At 40.9% G+C, this 20,853-nt stretch overlaps 1 protein-coding gene across 2 annotated transcripts in view; it reads right to left on the reverse strand.

Moving 5' to 3' along the window:
- Positions 1 to 933: 933 nt before the first annotated feature.
- Positions 934 to 20,853, reverse strand: part of abhd13 (abhydrolase domain containing 13) — a 66,129-nt gene continuing 46,209 nt past the window's right edge. Inside the window, exons 2-3 of one of the 2 annotated variants that reach the window (XM_072476273.1) lie at positions 9,851 to 9,975; positions 934 to 5,226 (exon numbers count right to left, since the gene is read on the reverse strand). In XM_072476273.1, coding sequence (XP_072332374.1) covers positions 4,173 to 5,183 — 1,011 coding nt within the window. In that variant the 5' untranslated portion in view covers positions 5,184 to 5,226; positions 9,851 to 9,975 and the 3' untranslated portion in view covers positions 934 to 4,172. The remainder of the gene's footprint in view (positions 5,227 to 9,850; positions 9,976 to 20,853) is intronic. The other variant, XM_072476272.1, reaches the window with a different exon arrangement.

Genomic DNA, 20,853 nt, shown 5'->3' on the forward strand with positions numbered 1-20,853 from the left:
CTGAATACCCCAAGGAAACCCACGCAGACACAGGGACTACGTGCAGACTCCGCATAGTCAGTGACCCAAGCCGGGAATCAAATCTGGAACCCTGGCGATGTGAAGCAACAGTGCTAACCACTGTGCCGCCCCCATAAGATAAGGTTGTGCATGTTAAAAGTACAATCTTAGAGATTATAGCAGTTATACAACCTGTAAGCATTAGAGTTTTTGATGTGTCTGAATTTTGATGTTGCTGACTTGAAATCTGGAAGAGCTCTTACTTCCAGGCTAGGTGATCAAAGGAAATGGTCAGCACAGGGTTTGGTTAATAGAGGTATTTTAACATTTGTGGGCAGCTTATGGCTTCATTCTAATTGAACAGTCACTTGAAATAACTGCATGGAGAATGTAAATTGCGAGGGGTCAGCCAGGTAATGGTTAGTGCCGAGAATATGGGATAATGTTTTCCACTATTCCACCAGCTCCCAGTTAAACTGCAGAATGGGAAAATTGTGCAGATGCTGTTCCATTGCTACTTCCATGACTTCTTGATGGCACTGCTATCGACCATACATCTACCCAAATACGTGCATATAGTAAAAGATCTAAATGGGAAATTCATTACGTAATTCATTCCTTGTCATTTGTGCAACAATATTTCTGAGCACTCGTTTTCAGTATTGCTAACGCAAAAAGATTTAAATTTTAAAGGATTAGTGCAAAGAGAGACATTTGAGAACATGTGATTAAAATGTAAAAATTCCAACATGGCTATGATACACAATGCTCTTAACTAAATTGAGCAACTTGCGAATGAGAGAAGTAATACTAGTAGCTTGACAAAACAACCCAGATACATTAGTTGGAGTCAGAGATGCCCAAGGCTGTTTTCGTAATCAAGATCACAGTTGTGATAAAACTGCTCCAAAATATAATAATGTAAGACTAAAATGCAAAGGCAAAAGAAGTTTATTTCATGAATGTACAGGTACAGAAAACGTAGACTTGCTGTACCGAGAATTAGACAGGTAAAAGCAGAAATACCAAGCTTTGCCAAATTTCACAAATAATCTGTTTCAGTTCCACACTATACTGAACATGTTATTGCCATGACCAACAATTTTTTGCGCACTTTTCAATCAAATCTTTTGGCAGAACTGAGACAAAGGGGATAACACCTCATAAATCTGCATCTGGGCATCCAACAGCTTGAGAACAGTTCTGGGCATCAGTTGAGACAAATATCTACTATTTGAATAAAAAGAACAATTTTGCAGAACTACAGAAAACAATTCTGATGTTTTCGAAGTGAGACCTGCGTTTTGCATCTTCCATTGCATATAAGAAATCATATTTACATTTAGCAATGACCCTGGTAACTAACTAAATATGTGGTAAAAGATACCAACACCTTCAATGGGGATAGCCATTATAAATAGGTGAAGTGGCCTTCAATCACTTTTCGTCAATGACCACAATACTGTTGTTGTTAAACTGATCAGAAGTTGAATGACATTATTGCACAATGCAATTCACAATAAAAATGCTGTATCTCATAAGGATTCTACTTCCAATCGTTCAGAGGTGGCTGGCCACCAGTTGCACAGGTACAGTTGTAAAAAAGAAGCTGATGCACATTTTAAACACATTTGTTCTAACAAAAATGAATGTAAAGCTATGCCTTATTTTTGTCACTATCATCAGATGGCACCGAAAGCACATGCCAAATCATCACTTCCCTCATCAGAAAATGTTATAATTACTTATGCTTTGTTTTATGCACTTGACTTAAAATACCTTGCCCAGAATAGGACATAGGTATGGTTCAAAATATTCATTGGATAATAGCAACGTCAAGAAATTCAACCCTAAAAATTGAGAAATTTGACAAATGTCACGTATTAAGCTGTGGTAGATTTTCTCACTCTAGTGATTTTTCTTTCAAGGAGCTCAGTAGGTTAGAATATTCCTGCATGAGTAGGCTTCATTTTCTGGAATGGGCAGACAAAATAGAAGAGTTCCTTTTTTAAAAAAAATCTCCAGATGTAATGCATTCAGAATATGTTATTTGGCTATTTAATACTATACAGTGAATGGGAGAACCCTCAAGAGTATTGAAAGTCAGAGAGATCTAAGTGTACAGGTCCACAGGTCACTGAAAGAGGCAACACAGGTGGAGAAGGTAGTCAAGAAGGCATACGGCATGCTTGCCTTCATTGACCGGGGCATTGAGTATAAAAATTGGCAAGTCACGTTGCAGCTGTATAGAACCTTAGTTAGGCCACACTTGGAGTAGTGTTCAATTCTGGTCGCCACAATACCAGAAGGATGTGGAGGCTTTAGAGAGGGTGCAGAAGAGATTTACCAGAATGTTGCCTGGTATGGAGGGCATTAGCTATGAGGAGCGGTTGAATAACCTCGGTTTGTTCTCACTGGAACGAAGGAGGTTGAGGGGCGACCTGATAGAGGTCTACAAAATTATGAGGGGCATAGACAGAGTGGATAGTCAGAGGCTTTTCCCCAGGGTAGAGGGATCAATTACTAGGGGGCATAGGTTTAAGGTGCGAGGGACAAGGTTTCGAGTAGATGTACGAGGCAAGTTTACTACACAGAGGGTAGTGGGTGCCTGGAACTTGCTGCCGGAGGAGGTGGTGGAAGCAGGGACGCTAGTGACATTTAAGGGGCATCTTGACAAATACATGAATAGGATGGGAATATAGGGATACGGACCCAGGAAGTATAGAAGATTTTAGTTTAGACGGGCAACATGGTTGGCACGAGCTTGGTGGGCCAAGCTGTGCTGTGTTCCTGTGCTGTACTTTTCTTTGTTCTTTGTACTATCTTAGTTTAGCTCAGTTGGCTGGACAGCTGGTTCGGGATTCAGAGCAAGACCAACAGTGTGGTTTCAGTCCCCATGCCGGCTGAGTTGTGGTGATCCTCGGATTAAATCACCACCAAGCAACACACCCCATCAAAGGGGAAAGCAGCCGAAGGTCATCTGGAACTATGGCGACTTCACTTACTTTACTATCTTGGAACCTGCCGGTTGGAGCAGTAGTTTTCAAAAGCATTCCTGTACATAATATCTTAGAGGGGTGAGAATTTCAATGCAGCCTTTAATGTACAAAAATAGTACAGTACTCAGTACTTTGGTTCCATGTAATGAAGTTCATTTTGGCCATTGTAAAACTTTGGAGAAGGAAGTTATGGAAATAAACTAAATGATAAAAAATAGCAAATTTGTGGAATCTAAGGGTCAAGGAAAAAGTGACACTTTGTAAATGTTAGATTAAATTCAAAAGCTGAAACAAACATGACTTAAAACCACATTAATTAAACTGTATTTAAGTATTAATACAATGGATAAATATTAGAACAACAATATAGAAAATGGCTTTTACTAATAGAATTAGAATTTATGTATGATCTTGTTTCTCGCAGGTTTTGTTTTCAAAAATGGATCAGTGGTCTGTCAATTTGGTACCATAAGAATCCAAAACAATTTAGCCTCTTCAAAACTTCAAGAGAAACTGACTTTCAAATTATTAATTATATTTATCAACAGCTCCAGGTGATAAGATTTTAATCAGGAATAAAACACTGGATCCAGAATGGAGCTCAAATATTCATTCATAAGGTAAACATTTGTGAATTAGTTCAGGAAACGTAACATTTCAAAATGCATAATCATTTCTGTAATATTTCCAAGGTTTTCTAATGGTGCATAATTTTTATTTGAGCAAAGTAATGCCCTGAAATGCAATGATGTGAACAATCAAGATAAATTGACCGACTAAACTTAACAGCTTGTGGTCCATGTGCAATTACTTTCTAAAATTAAAAGCTACCTGCTGTGCTGTACAAACAATTCTGACATATGCAATGGGACTTACAATTTCAAAACAAAACTCTTACACAGAAAATTTAAACAAAATGTGGATTAAGAGGAAATTGTTGTAGTTACATATTGTGCACACAAAAGGAAATAACTTTACTGTACAGTATTGAACTCAGCTGATCAGATCAACAGAGCTCTTTATGAAATATCAGTATACTTTTCTCATGCATGGAAACAGGTAAAAATGTTCAACAATTGGTGATAAAGTAGCAAATAAGGACTTTCCAAGTTAATGTTCAGCTTTCGCTTACTTACAGTTTTAAAAGTTACATCAGGTACAGAAGAAAAGGAGTTATATTATTGTGACATTAGACGTGGTTTTTATTTCTTCGTGTGAATTGTTTTTTAGTAACTCTTTGATGAATTGTTCAAGAGCAGCAAAATAGCCCTGGCACTGCCAAGTGTCATTGTGAGTTCCATCTGGAAATATGACTAGTCTTTTAGTCCGTGATGTAGACAGTTCGCATAGTTGCTTCATCATGACTGGTGGAATTAACTGGTCTGACAATCCAGAAATAAAAAGAGAAGGCATTCTGCACTGTGCAATTTTATTGTAGGACAAGAATTTGTTCTTGTAGCACCAGAGTGGAAGATATCTCATGGGAAAGAAGGAGAACAAAGTGCTGGCCATATGTGGGATACTGAGAAATGTGTTCTCAACAACTATTGCAAAAATCCGATGTGGATTCTCTGAGGCCAGGTGAATAGCCACCGCTCCACCCAAGGAGCGGCCAAATAAAATTATTTTTGTTTTATCAAGATCTGGTCGAGTCATGACATAGTCTAGTACAGCCTCCGAATCCAAGTAAAGGCCTTTTTCACTCGGTTCCCCTTCACTCCTTCCGTAACCTCTATAATCTACAAGTAATACATTGACTTTCAGATTGACCATCATCAATAGAGCATTTTGTATCCTGTGACCAATATTACCTGCATTCCCATGAAAATAAATTATGGTTGGTGAATATGGCGCATTATCTCCAGTGTACCTCAAAAGAATCAAATTGAGTCGGACTCCATCCTTGGTTTTAACAAAAAGGTTTTCATGTGGGATCCCAGTAGGCACGGGAACATACAAACGTGAGGAGGGTGGTTGCTCTGGAAAGTAGAGGAGCACATCTTGGAATTTGTATAATATACCTGCCACAGATGCAAGTATCAAAAGAAGCAAAAGGATCCCTCCATATAGGTGAAAGGTTAAAATCAAAGCGAGCAGCGAAATTCGGCATAAGCTCCAGGACCACGAGACCAGGGCTATCAGCCACCTCCTGGCATATGTCCAGGATTTCCATGTTTTTTCCATTGTGGTTTCTTTCAGATGCACGAACCTTTCACGTACATCCGTTCTATTAAAAAAATAAACACATGGATGAATCAGACAGTTTATTAACTTCAATGCTTGTACACAATTATTCTTTGAAAGATTTAGAATATGTTCAAATGAATTTGTAGTTGGTGACTTTTCAAAGAGCACCAAAAGGCAGAGTATGCTACAAAATGAGGCCCATAAACTATTATCATCATAGAATTTACAGTGCAGAAGGAGGCCATTCGGCCCATCGAGTCTGTACCGGCTCTTGGAAAGAGCACCCTACCCAAGGTCAACACCTCCACCCTATCCCCATAACCCAGTAACCCCACCCAACACTAAGGGCAATTTTGGACACAAAGGGTAATTTATCACGGCCAATCCACCTAACTTGCACATCTTTGGACTGTGGGAGGAAACCGGAGCACCCGGAGGAAACCCACGCACACACGGGGAGGATGTGCAGACTCCGCACAGACAGTGACCCAAGCTGGAATCGAACCTGGGACCCTGGAGCTGTGAAGCAATTGTGCTATCCACAAGGCTACCGTGCTGCCCCAATACTAAGAAAAGCACCTAGCTCAGGATTATTAATCAGCATACTGAATATTTTGTTGTGTAGTATTTGGGTTATTCACAACTGAATTTGCTTTTACATCACCTTTCATTTTTAAAAAATATTACGAGCATGAAATTGCAAATGCATATTGTTACGAACCCCTGGGCTAGTGAGTGGTCAATCCCAGCCCCACTTGACCCAGAGTCACAACACAAGTGAATTAACCAATAATTCTTAGAAATGTACCTGAAGCCTTTGGCCCTTAGCTGCCCAATAATTAATCCCCAGGTTTGTAAGTTTAAACACAATTACTGTTTATTTACAACAAGATCTATAATGAAATATGCAGCAAATACAACTGGTCAACTGTTATCGAATTCCTAATGTCCCACTTTAACTACCAACATCACCCCCCCGCACAACTCTCTACTAACGCACAAGACAGCCAACACAGAGGGGAGGAGAGGGGTGAAAATGATAAGTAAAAGGAAAAAAAGTATTTGGACGTAATCTACCCGAATGGGATCAGAGTTCCATAGCGAGCACGTTTAGCTGAGTGTTTCCCGATGCTTGGAGTTCCGAGAAACACCACACTATTGAACGCCCATTCGGGTAAATACACGGTTCAAAGGGGAAGTCCCCGACGAGGCCACACTTAAGTCTTTTGGCCAATTCAGTGGCCACCAGCCAATCAATCAAACCGAGTCCCATCCCACGGGCAGCACGATAGCACAGTGGTTAGCACAGTTGCGTCACAGCTCAAGGGTCCAGGTTTGATTCCCGGCTTGGGTCACTGTCTGTGCCAAGTCTACACATTCTCCCCGTGTCTGTGTGGGTTTCCTCCGGGTGCTCCGGTTTCCTCCCACAGTCCAAGGATGTGCAGGTTAGGTGGATTGGCTATGCTAAATTTTGCTTAGTGTCCAAAAAAGGTTAGGTGGGGTTACGGGGATAGGGTGGAGGTCGGGGATAGAATGGAGGTGTGGGATAGGGCGGAGGTATGGGCTCAGGTAGGATGCTCTTTCCAAGGGCCGGTGAAGATTCGATGGGCCGAATGGCCTCCTTCTGCACAGTAAATTCTATGATTCTATGATTTTTCTCTCTGGTTCCGAAAATTCTGAAGCTCCTGTTCAAACTAGCAGAATGTTCGCTCATGTAACTTCTGAATTCCTCACTCCTCTTTGCTGCTTGACTTAAAGCCACATGCCCATTAATCATCCATGGATCAAAAATGATAACAGCAAAGTAAAAGAAATGGGAAATAAGGGAATAAACAGGAAATACCCTTACAATATTTTCAAATGACAAAAATCAGGGCAAGCACTAAAACAAAAATATGCACAAATGATCATTTGAACTGAAAATTTGCTGCAAGAACATATTAAAAATGCTAAAAGTATATTTCAAATAATTTCAAGCATAAGACCATAACACATAGGAGCAGAATTAGGCCACTCGGCCCATGTCTGCTCCGCCATTCAATCCTGAAATATCAGAATGGATATTTTCTCATCTCCATTCTCCTGCCTTCTCCCCATAACCCCTTATTAATCAAGAACCTATCTATCTCTGTCTTAAAGACACTCAGTGAATTGGCCTCCACAGCCTTCTGCGGCAAAGAGTTCCACAGATTCACCACCCTCTGGCTGAAGAAATTTCTCGTCATCTCTTTTTAAAAGATCGTCCCTTTAGTCTGAGATGGTGTCCTCTGGTTCTAGTTTTTCCTACAAGTGGAAACATCCTCTCCACGTCCACTCTATCCAGGCCTCGCAGTATCTTGTAAGTTTCAATAAGATCCCCTCTCATCCTTCTAAACTCCAACGAGTCCAGACCCAGAGTCCTCAAACTTTCCTCATACGACAAGTTCTTCATTCCAGGGATCATTCTTGTGAACCTCCTCTGGACCCTTTCCAAGGCCAGCACATCCTTCCTTAGATACGGGGCCCAAAACTGCTCACAGTACTCCAAATGGGGTCTGACCAGAGCCTTATACAGCCTCAGAAGTACATCCCTGGTCTTGCATTCTAGCCTTCTTGACATGAATACTAACATTGCATTTGCCTTCTTAACTGTCAACTGAACCTGCACATTAACATTAATCTTAAGAAAATCAAGGTTTTCAAGCATGATGAGTTATCACAACCCAGGATGTCAAAACTTCGGAGGGCTAAATTTGGCAAGCAGACTGGGGAAGACATGCAATGCCATATTGCTACTTAGGCACTCCATCATGTCAAAAATAAATACATTTTATTTACAAGTTAGTATAAGAAAGCTTAGATCAGATTTCAGCGAAAAGCAGAGTCGAAATAAAGAGGGCACAGCCCTCTTCACTATCCAGGTGCCATATTTTCCATATAATTTCCTCTCATCACAGTGAAGAAGTGTTTAAGCTTTCTGTATTTGTTAGTTACACAGAAGCACATCTGGGATATTTCCAATGATTTACAAGAATTTTACAGAACTGTTTTTTCCCAGTAGCTTGTCAATTGAGGTGGCATCTCCCATGTGAAAATGAGCATTCTTTAACCACACAGGGAAATACCACCACTGCACTTTCATACGGATCCTTCAAATAATAAATGAACCTCTGGGTTAGATATTCATTATTCCTTCCTCTTGGGTCAAGAATTGAAGCAACAGTCCAAAATGAGAAACTGCTTTTCCAAAATTTGTAAAAGGTGTTGCAATTTCCTCTTGTGGTTTGAATTACATGAATATTACACCGATTTTACATTGCCAAGCATGGACATGTAACTTTTGAACCCTACAGCAACATTATGCTGTGCCATATTTGCTTGACAAAAACTGAAGTAGTAGAAAATTACCATTGAGGAACAGGAAAAAGACACAGCAATATCATTCAATTCTTGGATTTGGCATTTTTAGAACACGAAGAAATGTCACAAATGCTATAAATAAAACAGCGACACCACCATCATCTGACTCACGGGTCTTAAAGATTCAGAATACTATTCAGGAGCAGCACGGTAGCATTGTGGAGAGCACAATTGCTTCACAGCTCCAGGGTCCCAGGTTCGATTCCGGCTTGGGTCACTGTCTGTGCGGAGTCTGCACATCCTCCCCGTGTGCGCGTGGGTTTCCTCCGGGTGCTCCGGTTTCCTCCCACAGTCCAAAGATGTGCAGGTTAGGTGGATTGGCCATGCTAAATTGCCCTTAGTGTCCAAAATTGCCCTTCGTGTTGGGTGGGGTTACTGGGTTATGGGGATAGGATGGAGGTGTTGACCTTGGGTAGGGTGCTCTTTCCAAGAGCCGGTGCAGACTCGATGGGCCGAATGGCCTCCTTCTGCACTGTAAATTCTATGATAATCTATGAAAATTATGTTTGATGGGATGATTGCTTACTCATGTGTTGTGAATCACGGATCCATAATTCATGTGTTCTAGAGCTATGTTAGAATTAGGAATAAAGCTTTCAGGTTAGAACTAATTAAGAACCTAGTGAACAGCATTAATGTGAATGTAAATCAAACAAACCTGGGTTAATTACATTTAAATGATAACTTGTGCTTATTTTGCAAGGTCAGAGATAGAAGTGGAAAACTTGATCAATAAATGATAATACGTCTGGGCTTGTGCTCGTCATAGAGTCAGAAGGTCTACCCCTGTCTCAATAAAGATTTAAATTATGCAGTTCCCATATGAAAAGAAGCCCGAAGCAGTTGTTAAACAGCGAGGTTCCTTGGTGGAACTAGCAATTCTGGGAAAGGGGGATTGCAAACCGCATTCAAGATATAAATTATTCACATGGGTTACAGAATGAAAAAAACAGGTGGGAGTGTGGTGTTCTTTGTGTTGCTAATTCTAGGGTGGTTGGCATAGTGTTCACAAAGACCATAAATAGCTGTTATGTTTGTTAGAGGTGAAAATCTTCACACGAAGGCCTGAGTATAAGTAAAAAAAATGCAGTTTATTATATCAGAATTCTGGGAGAAAAGGTCTGTGGCTCCGCACCCTTTCTCACTTGAGCCAAGGCTCACACGTGTTAAAATACAGATCCAAGGGGTGGAATTAGATGTATTCTTATTTACATAGAATTATCATGTGAGAGTACCTTTAAGAAATGGATGTTTAAGCAATGTACCTTTAAGAAATGGAGCTGATCATATTACTGAAGTGATGTCAGAGGGTGGGGGGAGCTGAGCTCACTTCTGCTTTTGGTTTCAGTTTGAGGAGACAGCTGGGAGTGTCTGTGTGTTTTGCTGAGAGCTGAAGGAAGAAAACACAGAGCTGGTCTGTTGATGTCTGAAATCCAAAGACTATAAATACATTGAATATAATCTCATGTCTATTTTTGAAGATTTGAAGTCTTTTGGATGTTTAAAGGAACAGTTTGTAGGATTATTTAGGGTTGTAGTCTTTTGGGGTTCTCGTTGAAGTAATGGGTGTTAAGATATTCAATGTTTGTTTTTAAAAGGTTAACTTGAGTCCATAGAATAAACATTGTTTTGTTTTAAAAACCATTTGTCCATAATTGCTGTATCACACCTGGAGAGTATGCCATGCTTCCCACACCACAATCTATTAAATGTGGTGGGTCGGTTGAACTACATGAAACACTCTGGCGTTCTGTAAACCCGGACCCATAACAATTGGGGGCTCGTCCGGGATAAAAGTCTATCGGTTGGATTGGCTTCACGAACTTAAAGACAGTGAGGGGTGAGCATATTGTGGTTGCTTTTCAGGTGTGATATTTTAGTTTAAGTTGGGAGTGTGTTGTGGACAATGGCTTTTTCAAAGGCTCAGAAGTTTTTTGAGGTGGAGACGGTCGCACGCAGTACCTTACGGACAGAGACTAAAAGCAGACTGTTAGATTTGGCAAAAACATTCCAGTTAACATTACCTGACAAAATGCGAAAAGATGAGGTAATTATGGCGGTGGTTAAACATTCAGAGTTGCCCGAGATACCGTTTGATTCATTGGAAATGGCAAAAATTCAGTTGGAAATTATACAAATGGAACATGAAAAAGAATTAAAGCAGCTTGAATACGAAAGAGGTAGAGAGGAAAAAGAGAGAGAGAGAGGAAAAAGACAAGGAGAGGAAAGAAAGGGGAAAAGAAATAATAGCCCTAGCAGAACAAAAATAAAGAGAAAGGGAGATACAGATCAGAGAAAAAGATAAAAAGAAAGAGTTTGAACTTCAGAAAATGGCCATGAAACATGACAGTCAGTTAAAATTGGCAGATGTAAAGGGAAACGTACAGTTGGATGATAGTGATGAGGATAGTGAGAAAGAGCGTCAAAGTCGAAGGCTTGGTGCGGATCTATTTAAATATGTCCAAGCATTGCCAAGGTTTGACGAGAAGGAGGTAAAGCCTTTTTCATTTCATTTGAGAAGTAGCTAAATAAATGAAATGGCCACAGGACATGTGGGTATTACTGATTAAAACAAAACTGGTCGGTAGAACTAGTGAAGTGTTTGCATCACTACCGGAGGAGGTATCTGGGACGTATGAGGAGGTGGAGAAATTCAACTTAAGTACATATGAACTAGTGCCTGAAGCTTACAGACAAAGGGTCAGACATTTAAGGAAAGAATTTGGTCAAACAGACATGGAGTTTGAAAGGCTCAAACAGAGTAATTTTGATAGGTGGATAAGGGCTTTGAAAATCGGCCAAACGTATGAAGCCCTCAGAGAAATTATAATTTTGGAGGAGTTTAAAAATTCAATTCCTGATGTAGTGAGAACTCGTGGAAGAGCAGAGGGTTAAAATTGCGAGGTTAGCAGCAGAAATAGCAGATGATTATGAATTAGTTCATAAATCAAGGCTTAGTTTCCGGCGTCAGTTTCAGCCGGTGAGGGATAGAAACTGGGGAAATGAGAAATACTCAAGTGGTAAAGGTAAAGGTGATCTGATGGGAGATAATAAGGAAAGTGCACCTCAGATTAAAAAAGAGATCCAGGAGGGTGAAAAAGAAATGAAAAGTTTCAAATGTTTTCACTGTAATAAACTAGGCCATGTAAAGTCAGTGTTGGTAGTTGAAGAAAAGCACTGGGTAGGCTGATGTGGTAAAACAGTGGGGTTTGTTAAAGTGCTAAAGGAAAGCCCAAGTCAAGCGCAGGAGGTGCAAACGATTGTACAGCCTGATCAAGAGGTGATTGATAAGAAGGTGCCAGATCTCTTTAAACAATTTACTTGTGTGGGTAAAGTTTACTCATGTGTATCAGGAGGAGCAGGTAAAGAAGTCACAATTTTAAGAGATACAGGAGCTAGTCAATCTTTAATGGTAAGAGATGAGGAATTATGTAGTTTGGGAAGAATGTTGCCAGAAATGGTGGTGATATGTGGAATTCAAGGTGAGACGAGTAGTGTTCCATTATACAAGGTAAGGTTGGAAAGTCCAGTGAAGAGTGGATCAACAAGGGCATCTATGTGCAGAGCCACAAGAGTTGGGTGAGATCCTGAATGAATATTTCTCATCGGTATTCACGGTGGAGAAAGGCATGGATGTTAGGAAACTAAGGGAAATAAATAGTGATGTCTTGAGAAGTGTGCATATTACAGAGGAGGAGGTGCTGGAAGTCTTAAAGCGCATCAAGGTAGATAAATCCCCGGGACCTGATGAAATGTATCCCAGGATGTTGTGGGAGGCTAGGGAGGAAATTGCGGGTCCCCTAACAGAGATATTTGAATCATCGGCAGCCACAGGTGAGGTGCCTGAAGATTGGAGAGTGGCAAATGTTGTGCCCTTGTTTAAGAAGGGCAGCAGGGAAAAACCTGGGAACTACAGGCCGGTGAGCCTAACGTCTGTAGTAGGTAAGTTGCCAGAAGGTATTCTGAGAGACAGGATCTACAAGCATTTAGAGAGGCAAGGACTGATTCGGGGCAGTCAGCATGGCTTTTTGCGTGGAAAATCATGTCTCTCAAATTTGATTGAGTTTTTTGAGGGGGTGACCAAGAAGGTAGATGAGGGCAGTGCAGTAGACGTTGTCTACATGGACTTTAGCAAAGCCTTTGACAAGGTACCGCATGGTAGGTTGTTGCAGAAGGTTAAAGCTCACGGGATCCAGGGTGAGGTTGCCAATTGGATTCAAAATTGGCTGGACGACAGAAGGAGAGGGTGGTTGTAGAGGGTTGTTTTTCAAACTGGAGGCCTGTGACCAGTGGTGTGCCTCAGGGATCGGTGCTGCGTCCACTGTTATTTGTGATTTATATTAATGATTTGGATGAGAATTTAGGAGGCATGGTTAGTAAGTTTGCAGATGACACCAAGATTGGTGGCACAGTGGATAGTGAAGAAGGTTATCTAGGATTGCAACGGGATCTTGATCATTTAGGCCAGTGGGCCGACGAATGGCAGATGGAGTTTAATTTAGATAAATGTGAGGTGATGCATTTTGGCAAATCGAATCAGGCCAGGACCTACTCAGTTAATGGTATGGCATTGGGGAGAGTTATAGAACAAAGAGATCTAGGAGTACAGGTTCATAGCTCCTTGAAGGTGGAGTCGCAGGTGGACAGGGTGGTGAAGAAGGCATTCGGCATGCTTGGTTTCATTGGTCAGAACATTGAATACAGGAGTTAGGACGTCTTGTTGAAGTTGTACAAGACATTGGTACGGCCACACTTGGAATACTGTGTGCAGTTCTGGTCACCCTATTATAGAAAGGATATTATTAAACTGGAAAGAGTGCAGAAAAGATTTACTAGGATGTTGCCGGAACTTGATGGTTTGAGTTATAAGGAGAGGCTGGATAGACTGGGACTTTTTTCCTTGGAGCGTAGGAGGCTTAGGGGTGATCTTATAGAGGTCTATAAAATAATGAGGGGCATAGATAAGGTAGATAGTCAACATCTTTTCCCAAAGGTAGGGGAGTCTAAAACTAGAGGTTTAAGGTGAGAGGGGAGAGATTCAGAAGGGCCCAGAGGGGCAATTTCTTCACTCAGAGGGTAGTGAGTGTCTGGAATGGGCTGCCAGAGGTAGTAGTAGAGGCGGGTACAATTGTGTCTTTTAAAAAACATTTAGATAGTTACATGGGTAAGATGGGTATAGAGGGTTATGGGCCAAGTGCGGGCAACTGGGACTAGCTTAATGGTAAAAACTGGGCGGCATGGACTGGTTGGGCCGAAGGGCCTGTTTCCATGCTGTAAACTTCTATGATTCTAAGTGGTAGTAGGAGTAATAGAGAAACTATCTTGTCCAGGAATATAGTTGATCTTGGGTAATGATACAGCTGGATCGCAGGTGGGAGTGATGCCTACTGCGGTTAATAAACCAGTGGAAAATGAGACAACTAAAGTGTTGAAGGACAAATATCCTGAGATTTTTCCGGATTGTGTAGTAACAAGGTCGCAAAGTCACAGGTTAAGACAAGAGGAGAAAGCAAAGAGTGAAGATGAAGTGGAAGTGCAATTATCAGAAACGATTTTTGATCAGATGGTTGAAAAAGAACAAGAACAGGCGGAGGATGAGGCGGATATTTATAGTTCAGGAAAATTGGCGGAGATACAACAGAAATATGTAGAATAAAACGGATATACCAGAAGGCATATACGGAAGAGGAATCTGAGAGTATACCAGAGTGTTATTACCATAAATGTAGGGCAGCACAGTGGCACAGTGGGTTAGCACTGCAGCCTCACGGCGCTGAGGTCCCAGGTTCGATCCCAGCTCTGGGTCACGGTCCATGTAGAGTTTGCATATTCTCCCCGTGTTTGAGTGGGTTTCGCCCCCACAACCCAAAGATGTGCAAGCTAGGTGGATTGGCCATGCTGAATTGCCCCTTAATTGGAAAAAATGAATTGGGTACTCTTTAAAAAAAATAATAAATAAACTTTAAAAATTACCGTAAAAATGATGACTTGATGAGAAAATGGAGACGTGTATATATGCAGGCGGATGCAAAGTGGGCAGAAGTTCATCAAGTAGTATTGCCAGTAGGGTATAGAAAGGAGGTGTTGCGGGTTGCACATGATGTACCAGTGGAAGGTCATTTGGGGATAAGGAAAACTCAAGCTAAAATCCAGAAATATTTTTATTGGCCTGGACGACATAAAGATGAAGTTAAATTTTGTCAATCATGTCACACATGTCAAGTGATAGGGAAACCTCAAGCAGTGATAAAACCAGCGCCCTTAATACCCATCCCAGCATTTGAGGAACCTTTTACAAGGGTCCTAATTGATTGCGTAGGGCCACCTCCTCAAACAAAAAGTGGGAATCAATATCTTTTGACTATAATGGATGGGTCTACTAGGTTTCCAGAGGCCATTCCAGTACGTAATATTACAACTAAAAATATTGTGGTGGAGTTACTTAAATTCTTTACTAGATATGGACTACCCACAGAAATTCAATCGGATCAAGGATCAAATTTTACCTCAAAGTCATTCAAAGAGGTTATGGATAGTTTAGGAATAAAACAATTTAAATCAACTGCGTACCATCCAGAATCACAGGGAGCGTTAGAAAGGTGGCATCAGACATTAAAGACAATGTTGAGGGTGTATTGTCAAGATTATCCAGAGTATTAGGATAAAGGAATTCCATTCGGACTGTTTGCAATTAGGGATGCACCTAATGAGTCTACCATATTTAGTCCTTTTGAACTAATTTTTGGTCATGAGGTAAGAGGACCACTTTTATTGATTAAAGAAAAATTGGTGGGTGAGAAATCGGAAATTACACTATTGGATTACCTGTCAAATTTTAGGGAACGATTAAATAGAGCAGGTGAATTGGCTAGACAACATTTGAAAGTTGCACAAAATGTGATGAAAAGGGTAGCGGACAAGAAATAAAAAGTTCCTAGTTTTGCCAGTGGAGATAAAAGTTTTACTGTTGTTACCAGTGGTAGGTGAACCTTTAAAAGCTAGGTTTTGTGGACCGTATCAGATTGAAAAGAAATTAAGTGAGGTGAATTATGTGGTAAAAATACCAGATAGAAGGAAGACCCACCGAATGTGTCATGTGAATATGCTTAAAAGGTACACTGAAAGGGAAGGAGAGACAAAGGAGGAGGTTTTAATGATTCTAACTCAGTGACGAACCAAATCCAGATGACTGTGAATTTGACATACCTCAAATTAAATTGGAAAATGAGGATGTTCTTAAAAATTGGGATGCATTGTTGAGTTATCTTCCAGAGGAAAAAGGAACTGACCTGAAAGAGTTATTAATATCACATGGGCAAGTTTGTAGAGATAAATTGGGAAGTACTAAGATGGCTATACATGATGTAGATGTGGGAAATGCTGTCCCAATCAAACAACATCCATATAGACATAACCCTTTCAAATTGGCATAGGTTAACAAAGAGATTGAGAGTATACTTCAAAATGGCATAATTGAAGTGGGTTGCTGTCAAAGGAGCTCACCCATAGTGATGGTACCTAAACCAGACAGTACCCAACGGTTGTGTGTGGACTATAGAAAGGTGAATGCAGTTACAAGAACGGACTCTTATCCTGTCCCACGTTTGGAGGATTGCATTGAGAAAGTGGGACAATCCGCTTTTATTTCCAAATTGGATTTACTTAAAGGTTACTGGCAGGTACCTTTATCCGAAAGGGCGAAGGAAATTTCAGCTTTTGTGACTCCAGATGGTATATATGTCATTTGGCATGAAAAACACCCCAGCCACATTTCAACGGTTAACTAATACAGTTGTTTCAGGATTACCCAATTGTGCTGTTATACATCGATGATCTGGTAATTTTCAGCCAGACATGGAAAGACCATTTAAAACATCTGATGGGAGTTATTTGATCGATTTCAGGAAGTGGATTTGGTGATAAACCTAGCCAAAAGTGAATTTGGAAAAGCCAGAATCACATTCCTTGAGGGGTTTTCGACACCCTCGGGACAAAGGGAAATGATGTGATTTCTTGGCATGAGTGGATTTGATCGAACAGATGTGCAAAAGTTTTGTGGCGTGATTACTCCACTGATGGAATTGCTGAAGAAACCTAAAAAATTTTCAATGGACAGCGGACTTTCAACATGCATTTGACTGCCTGAAAGCTGTGGTAACCGATAGTCCTGAATTGGAGAATTGCAAGGCTCTCTGTGATCAGATTGAACTGAAGTATCTAACTTTAAAAAGAAATGCCGAGGCGTAGAGGAATGGATGGATCGTGCAGAGACTTTCTTGTTCAAAGAGACTGTCAAACGGGAAGGATTTCGGTTGGAGGAAGAAGAGAAGCAAAAAATGGACTATATTATTATACCTGTTTCCGTGTTGTTTTTTTGAACTGGTAAAGTGTTTTTACTGTGTGCATTTCTTAATTGATGGTGCAAAGGTGAAAAATGAAACCATCTTGAAGTTGATGGTTTATTTTTTTTTCTTGGGGGGGGGGGGTCATGTGAGAGTACCTTTAAGAAATTGATGTTTAAGCAATGTACCTTTAAGAAATGGAGCTGATCATATTACTGAAGTGATGTCAGAGGGTGGGGGAGCTGAGTTCACTTATGCTTTTGGTTTCAGTTTGAGGAGGTAGCTGGGAGTGTCTGTGTGTTTTGCTGAGAGCTGAAGGAAGAAAACACAGAGCTGGTCTGTTGATGTCTGAAATCCAAAGACTATAAATATATTGAATGTAACCTCGTGTCTATTTTTGAAGGTTTGAAGTCTTTTGGATGTTTAAAGGAACAGTTTGAAGAATTATTTCGGGTTGTAGTCTTTTGGGGTTCTCGTTGAAGTAATGGGTGTTAAGATATTCAATGTTTGTTTTTAAAAGGTTAACTTGAGTCCATAGAATAAACATTGTTTGGTTTTAAAAACCATTTGTCCATAATTGCTGTATCACACAATTCGGGGCAATTGAGGGGCAGCACGGTAGCATAGTGGATAGCACAATTGCTTCACAGCTCCAGGGTCCCAGGTTCGATTCCCGGCTTGGGTCACTGTCTGTGCGGAGTCTGCACGTCCTCCCAGTGTGTGCGTGGGTTTCCTCCGGGTGCTCCGGTTTCCTCCCACAGTCCAAAGATGTGCAGGTTAGGTGGATTGGCCATGTTAAATTGTCCTTGGTGTCCAAAATTGTCCTTAGTGTTGGGTAGGGTTACTGGGTTATGGGGATAGGGTGGAGGTGTGGGCTTGGGTAGGGTGCTCTTTCTAAGAGCCGGTGCAGACTCGATGGGCCGAATGGCCTCCTTCTGCACTGTAAATTCTATGAAAAAAAAACACCTGTAGAGTACGCCGTGTGCTTCCCACACCGCAATCTATTAAAGGTTGTGGGTCGGTTCAACTCCATGAAACACTTTGGGGTTCTGTAAACCCAGACCCATAACACAATCAATTAACTATATTCGCGTCACACTTCATTACATGCAGTCAATCAATTTTCTTAACATCCCAGTTATCACATGTATGGTTAAAGTGGGTGTTGTCTTACCTGCCCCTAACTTCATACAGAAGTCATTCAAAACTAACATAATGATGTTCTGTCTGCAGCTGGGGTCCTTGGGCTTATCAAGGACACATAGCGTTGCTTGTTCTGTGAAGCTGTTATCAGCGGCTGTTGAAATACTCCCTAGGTTCTCATGAGGTAGTTTACACAGTTTGTAACTTATTGTTAAAGGAAAGTGGCTCGTTCAACCATTGTGTATTTAGTATTGCTTTAATAGCTAACAGCCATTTTGTGTCCTTTCTGATATTAACAAGCATTGTGTATCCACTATCTATTTCTACAAATTGCCTCTTCTAAACAGGCATCGAAGCCAGTGAGTACCATTTGTCTCATCAGAACTATTCAAAAGTAATATAGGAGCACAAATGTAGTTACAGGGCCACCTATAATTTATATCATAGTCCAGTATCAGAAAATGCCCTCCAACATATTGAACAAAGCTATAGATTTATTTGCACTACTTAATTGGATTCGACACTTATTCTGATGTAATACAGAGTTGATAATAAATGTATAATCGACACTCATCTACTAATCTCTACACTAATACATTAACTATGATCTGCTCTCACTCACACTATCTTCCCTACATTCTGTCTTCTAGCTTTATCCTCAACCTCTCACCCACAAGGCTTAGCATCGATGCCTTATATAGTTCTATATCTAGCTCCCTCTAGTGGTTAATAACATTAACCCTTCCAGTACTGTACATTTATGTTAATGTCACAGGGGGGTAAAAATAATGAGTTTATATTTCTACTTGGGAATAATTCAAAGCATTGGATCAGTGTGGCCAAACAGTCTAAGGCACTGGATTAAGGTTCCAGTTTATGCAGTGCTGTGGGTTTGAATCCCACCACTGTCAAGCGTGCCTTGCCGTGATTTAACAGGTGCATTGATTTTAACTTCCAAAATTCTCCAGCTTTTGGGAAAGTCCCATCAGATTGGAAAATAGCAAAATGTAACTCCTCTCTGCAAGACAGGAGGGAGACGTAAAGCAGGAAACTACAGACCAGTTAGCTTCACATCCGTCATTGGGCAAATACTGGAATCAATTACTGAGGATATAGCGGGGCACTTAGAAAATCTCAATGCAATCAGGCAGAGTGAATAGGGTTTTTGATAGGTTCTTGATTAATAGGGGGATCAGGGGTTATGGTGGTGGGGGGGGGGGGGGGGGGGGGGAGGCAGGAGAATGGGGACGAGAAATATATCAGCCATGATTGAATGGTGGAGCAGACTCGATGGACCAAATGGTCTAATTCTACTCCTATTTTATTTATGTCTTATGGTTTGTGAAAAGGAAATCATGTTTAACTTATTAGAGTTCATTGATGCAGTAACAAGCAACATGGATAAACCTGTGTACGTGGTGTACTTAGATTTCCAAAAGGCATTTGACAAAGTGCCACATCAAAGGTCACAAGACAAAATAAGAATTCATGGCGTAAAGAGTAACAGATTAGCATTGATAGAGGATTGGTTAACAGGAAGTAGAGAGTAGGGTTAAATGTCATTGTTGGGTTGGCAAGCTAGAATGAGTGGAGTGGCACAGGGATCAGTGCTGCGGCCTCAACTATTTACAATCTATGAGTTGGATGATGGGGTTCAATGGATAGTTGCTAAATTTTCTGATGACTAAGATAGGTAGGAAAATAAGTTGGTGAAGAGTACGTAAGGAGCCTGCAAAGGGTTATAGATAGATTAAGTGTGTGGACAAAAATTTAGCAGATGGAGCATTAAGTGGGAAAAAGTGAACTTGTCCACTTTAGCAGGAAGAGTTTTAAAAAGCAAGCTATTTAAATGGGAGAGAGATTGCTGAACTCTGGACTACAAGGCATCTGGGTGTCCATGGTACATCAATCACAAAATGTTTGTATGCAGATACAGCAAGTGATTAAGAAGGCAAATGCAATGCTGTTGCTTTTTTTAAAAAATCATTCATGGGATGAAATGAAATGAAAATCGCTTATTCTCACAAGTAGGCTTCAAATGAAGTTACTGTGAAAAGCACCTAGTCGCCACATTCCGGTGCCTGTTCGGGGAGGCTGATATGGGAATTGAACAGTGCTGCTGGCCTGTCTTGGTCTGCTTTCAAAGCCAGCGATTTAGCCCTGTGCTAAACAGCCCCTCAGATGTGGGTGTTGCTGGCTGGGCCAGCATTAATATTGCCCATCCCTCAGAGCATCTAAGAGTCAAACACATTGCTGTGGATCTGGAGTCACATAGAGGCCAGACCAGGTAAGGGTGGCAGATTTCCTTCCTTAAAGGGCATTAATGAACCAGATGGGATTTTACAACAATCAACAAAAATGCTCATCTGTATTATTGTAGGTATTGCAGATATTTCTTGGAGTTTATATGGGCATCCTCGAGTTATCATCTTGGAAGGAGGTTCTCTGAATTTAGTCAGTGAAAATAGTTTTGCCCGAAAGATACCATAAGACCATAACATATAGGAGCAGAATTAGGCCAATCGGCCTGTCGAGGCTGCTCCGCCATTTGATCATGGCTGATATGGTCCTCATCCCCCTTCTCCTGCTTTCTCCCCATAACCCCCGATCCCCTTATTAACCAAGAACACCAAATTTGTGCTTGAGGTGCTGTTACCTACAGTGCTATAAACCAAGAGCTGGAAGGTAGAATTAGACAGAATAGTAATTTCTTAGAAAAGAACGAGGAGCAGGAGTAGACAATTTAGCCTCTTGAGCCTGCTCCGCCGTTCAATACGATCATG

Source organism: Scyliorhinus torazame, chromosome 15 (assembly GCF_047496885.1).
Source record: "Scyliorhinus torazame isolate Kashiwa2021f chromosome 15, sScyTor2.1, whole genome shotgun sequence".
NCBI lineage: Eukaryota > Metazoa > Chordata > Chondrichthyes > Carcharhiniformes > Scyliorhinidae > Scyliorhinus > Scyliorhinus torazame.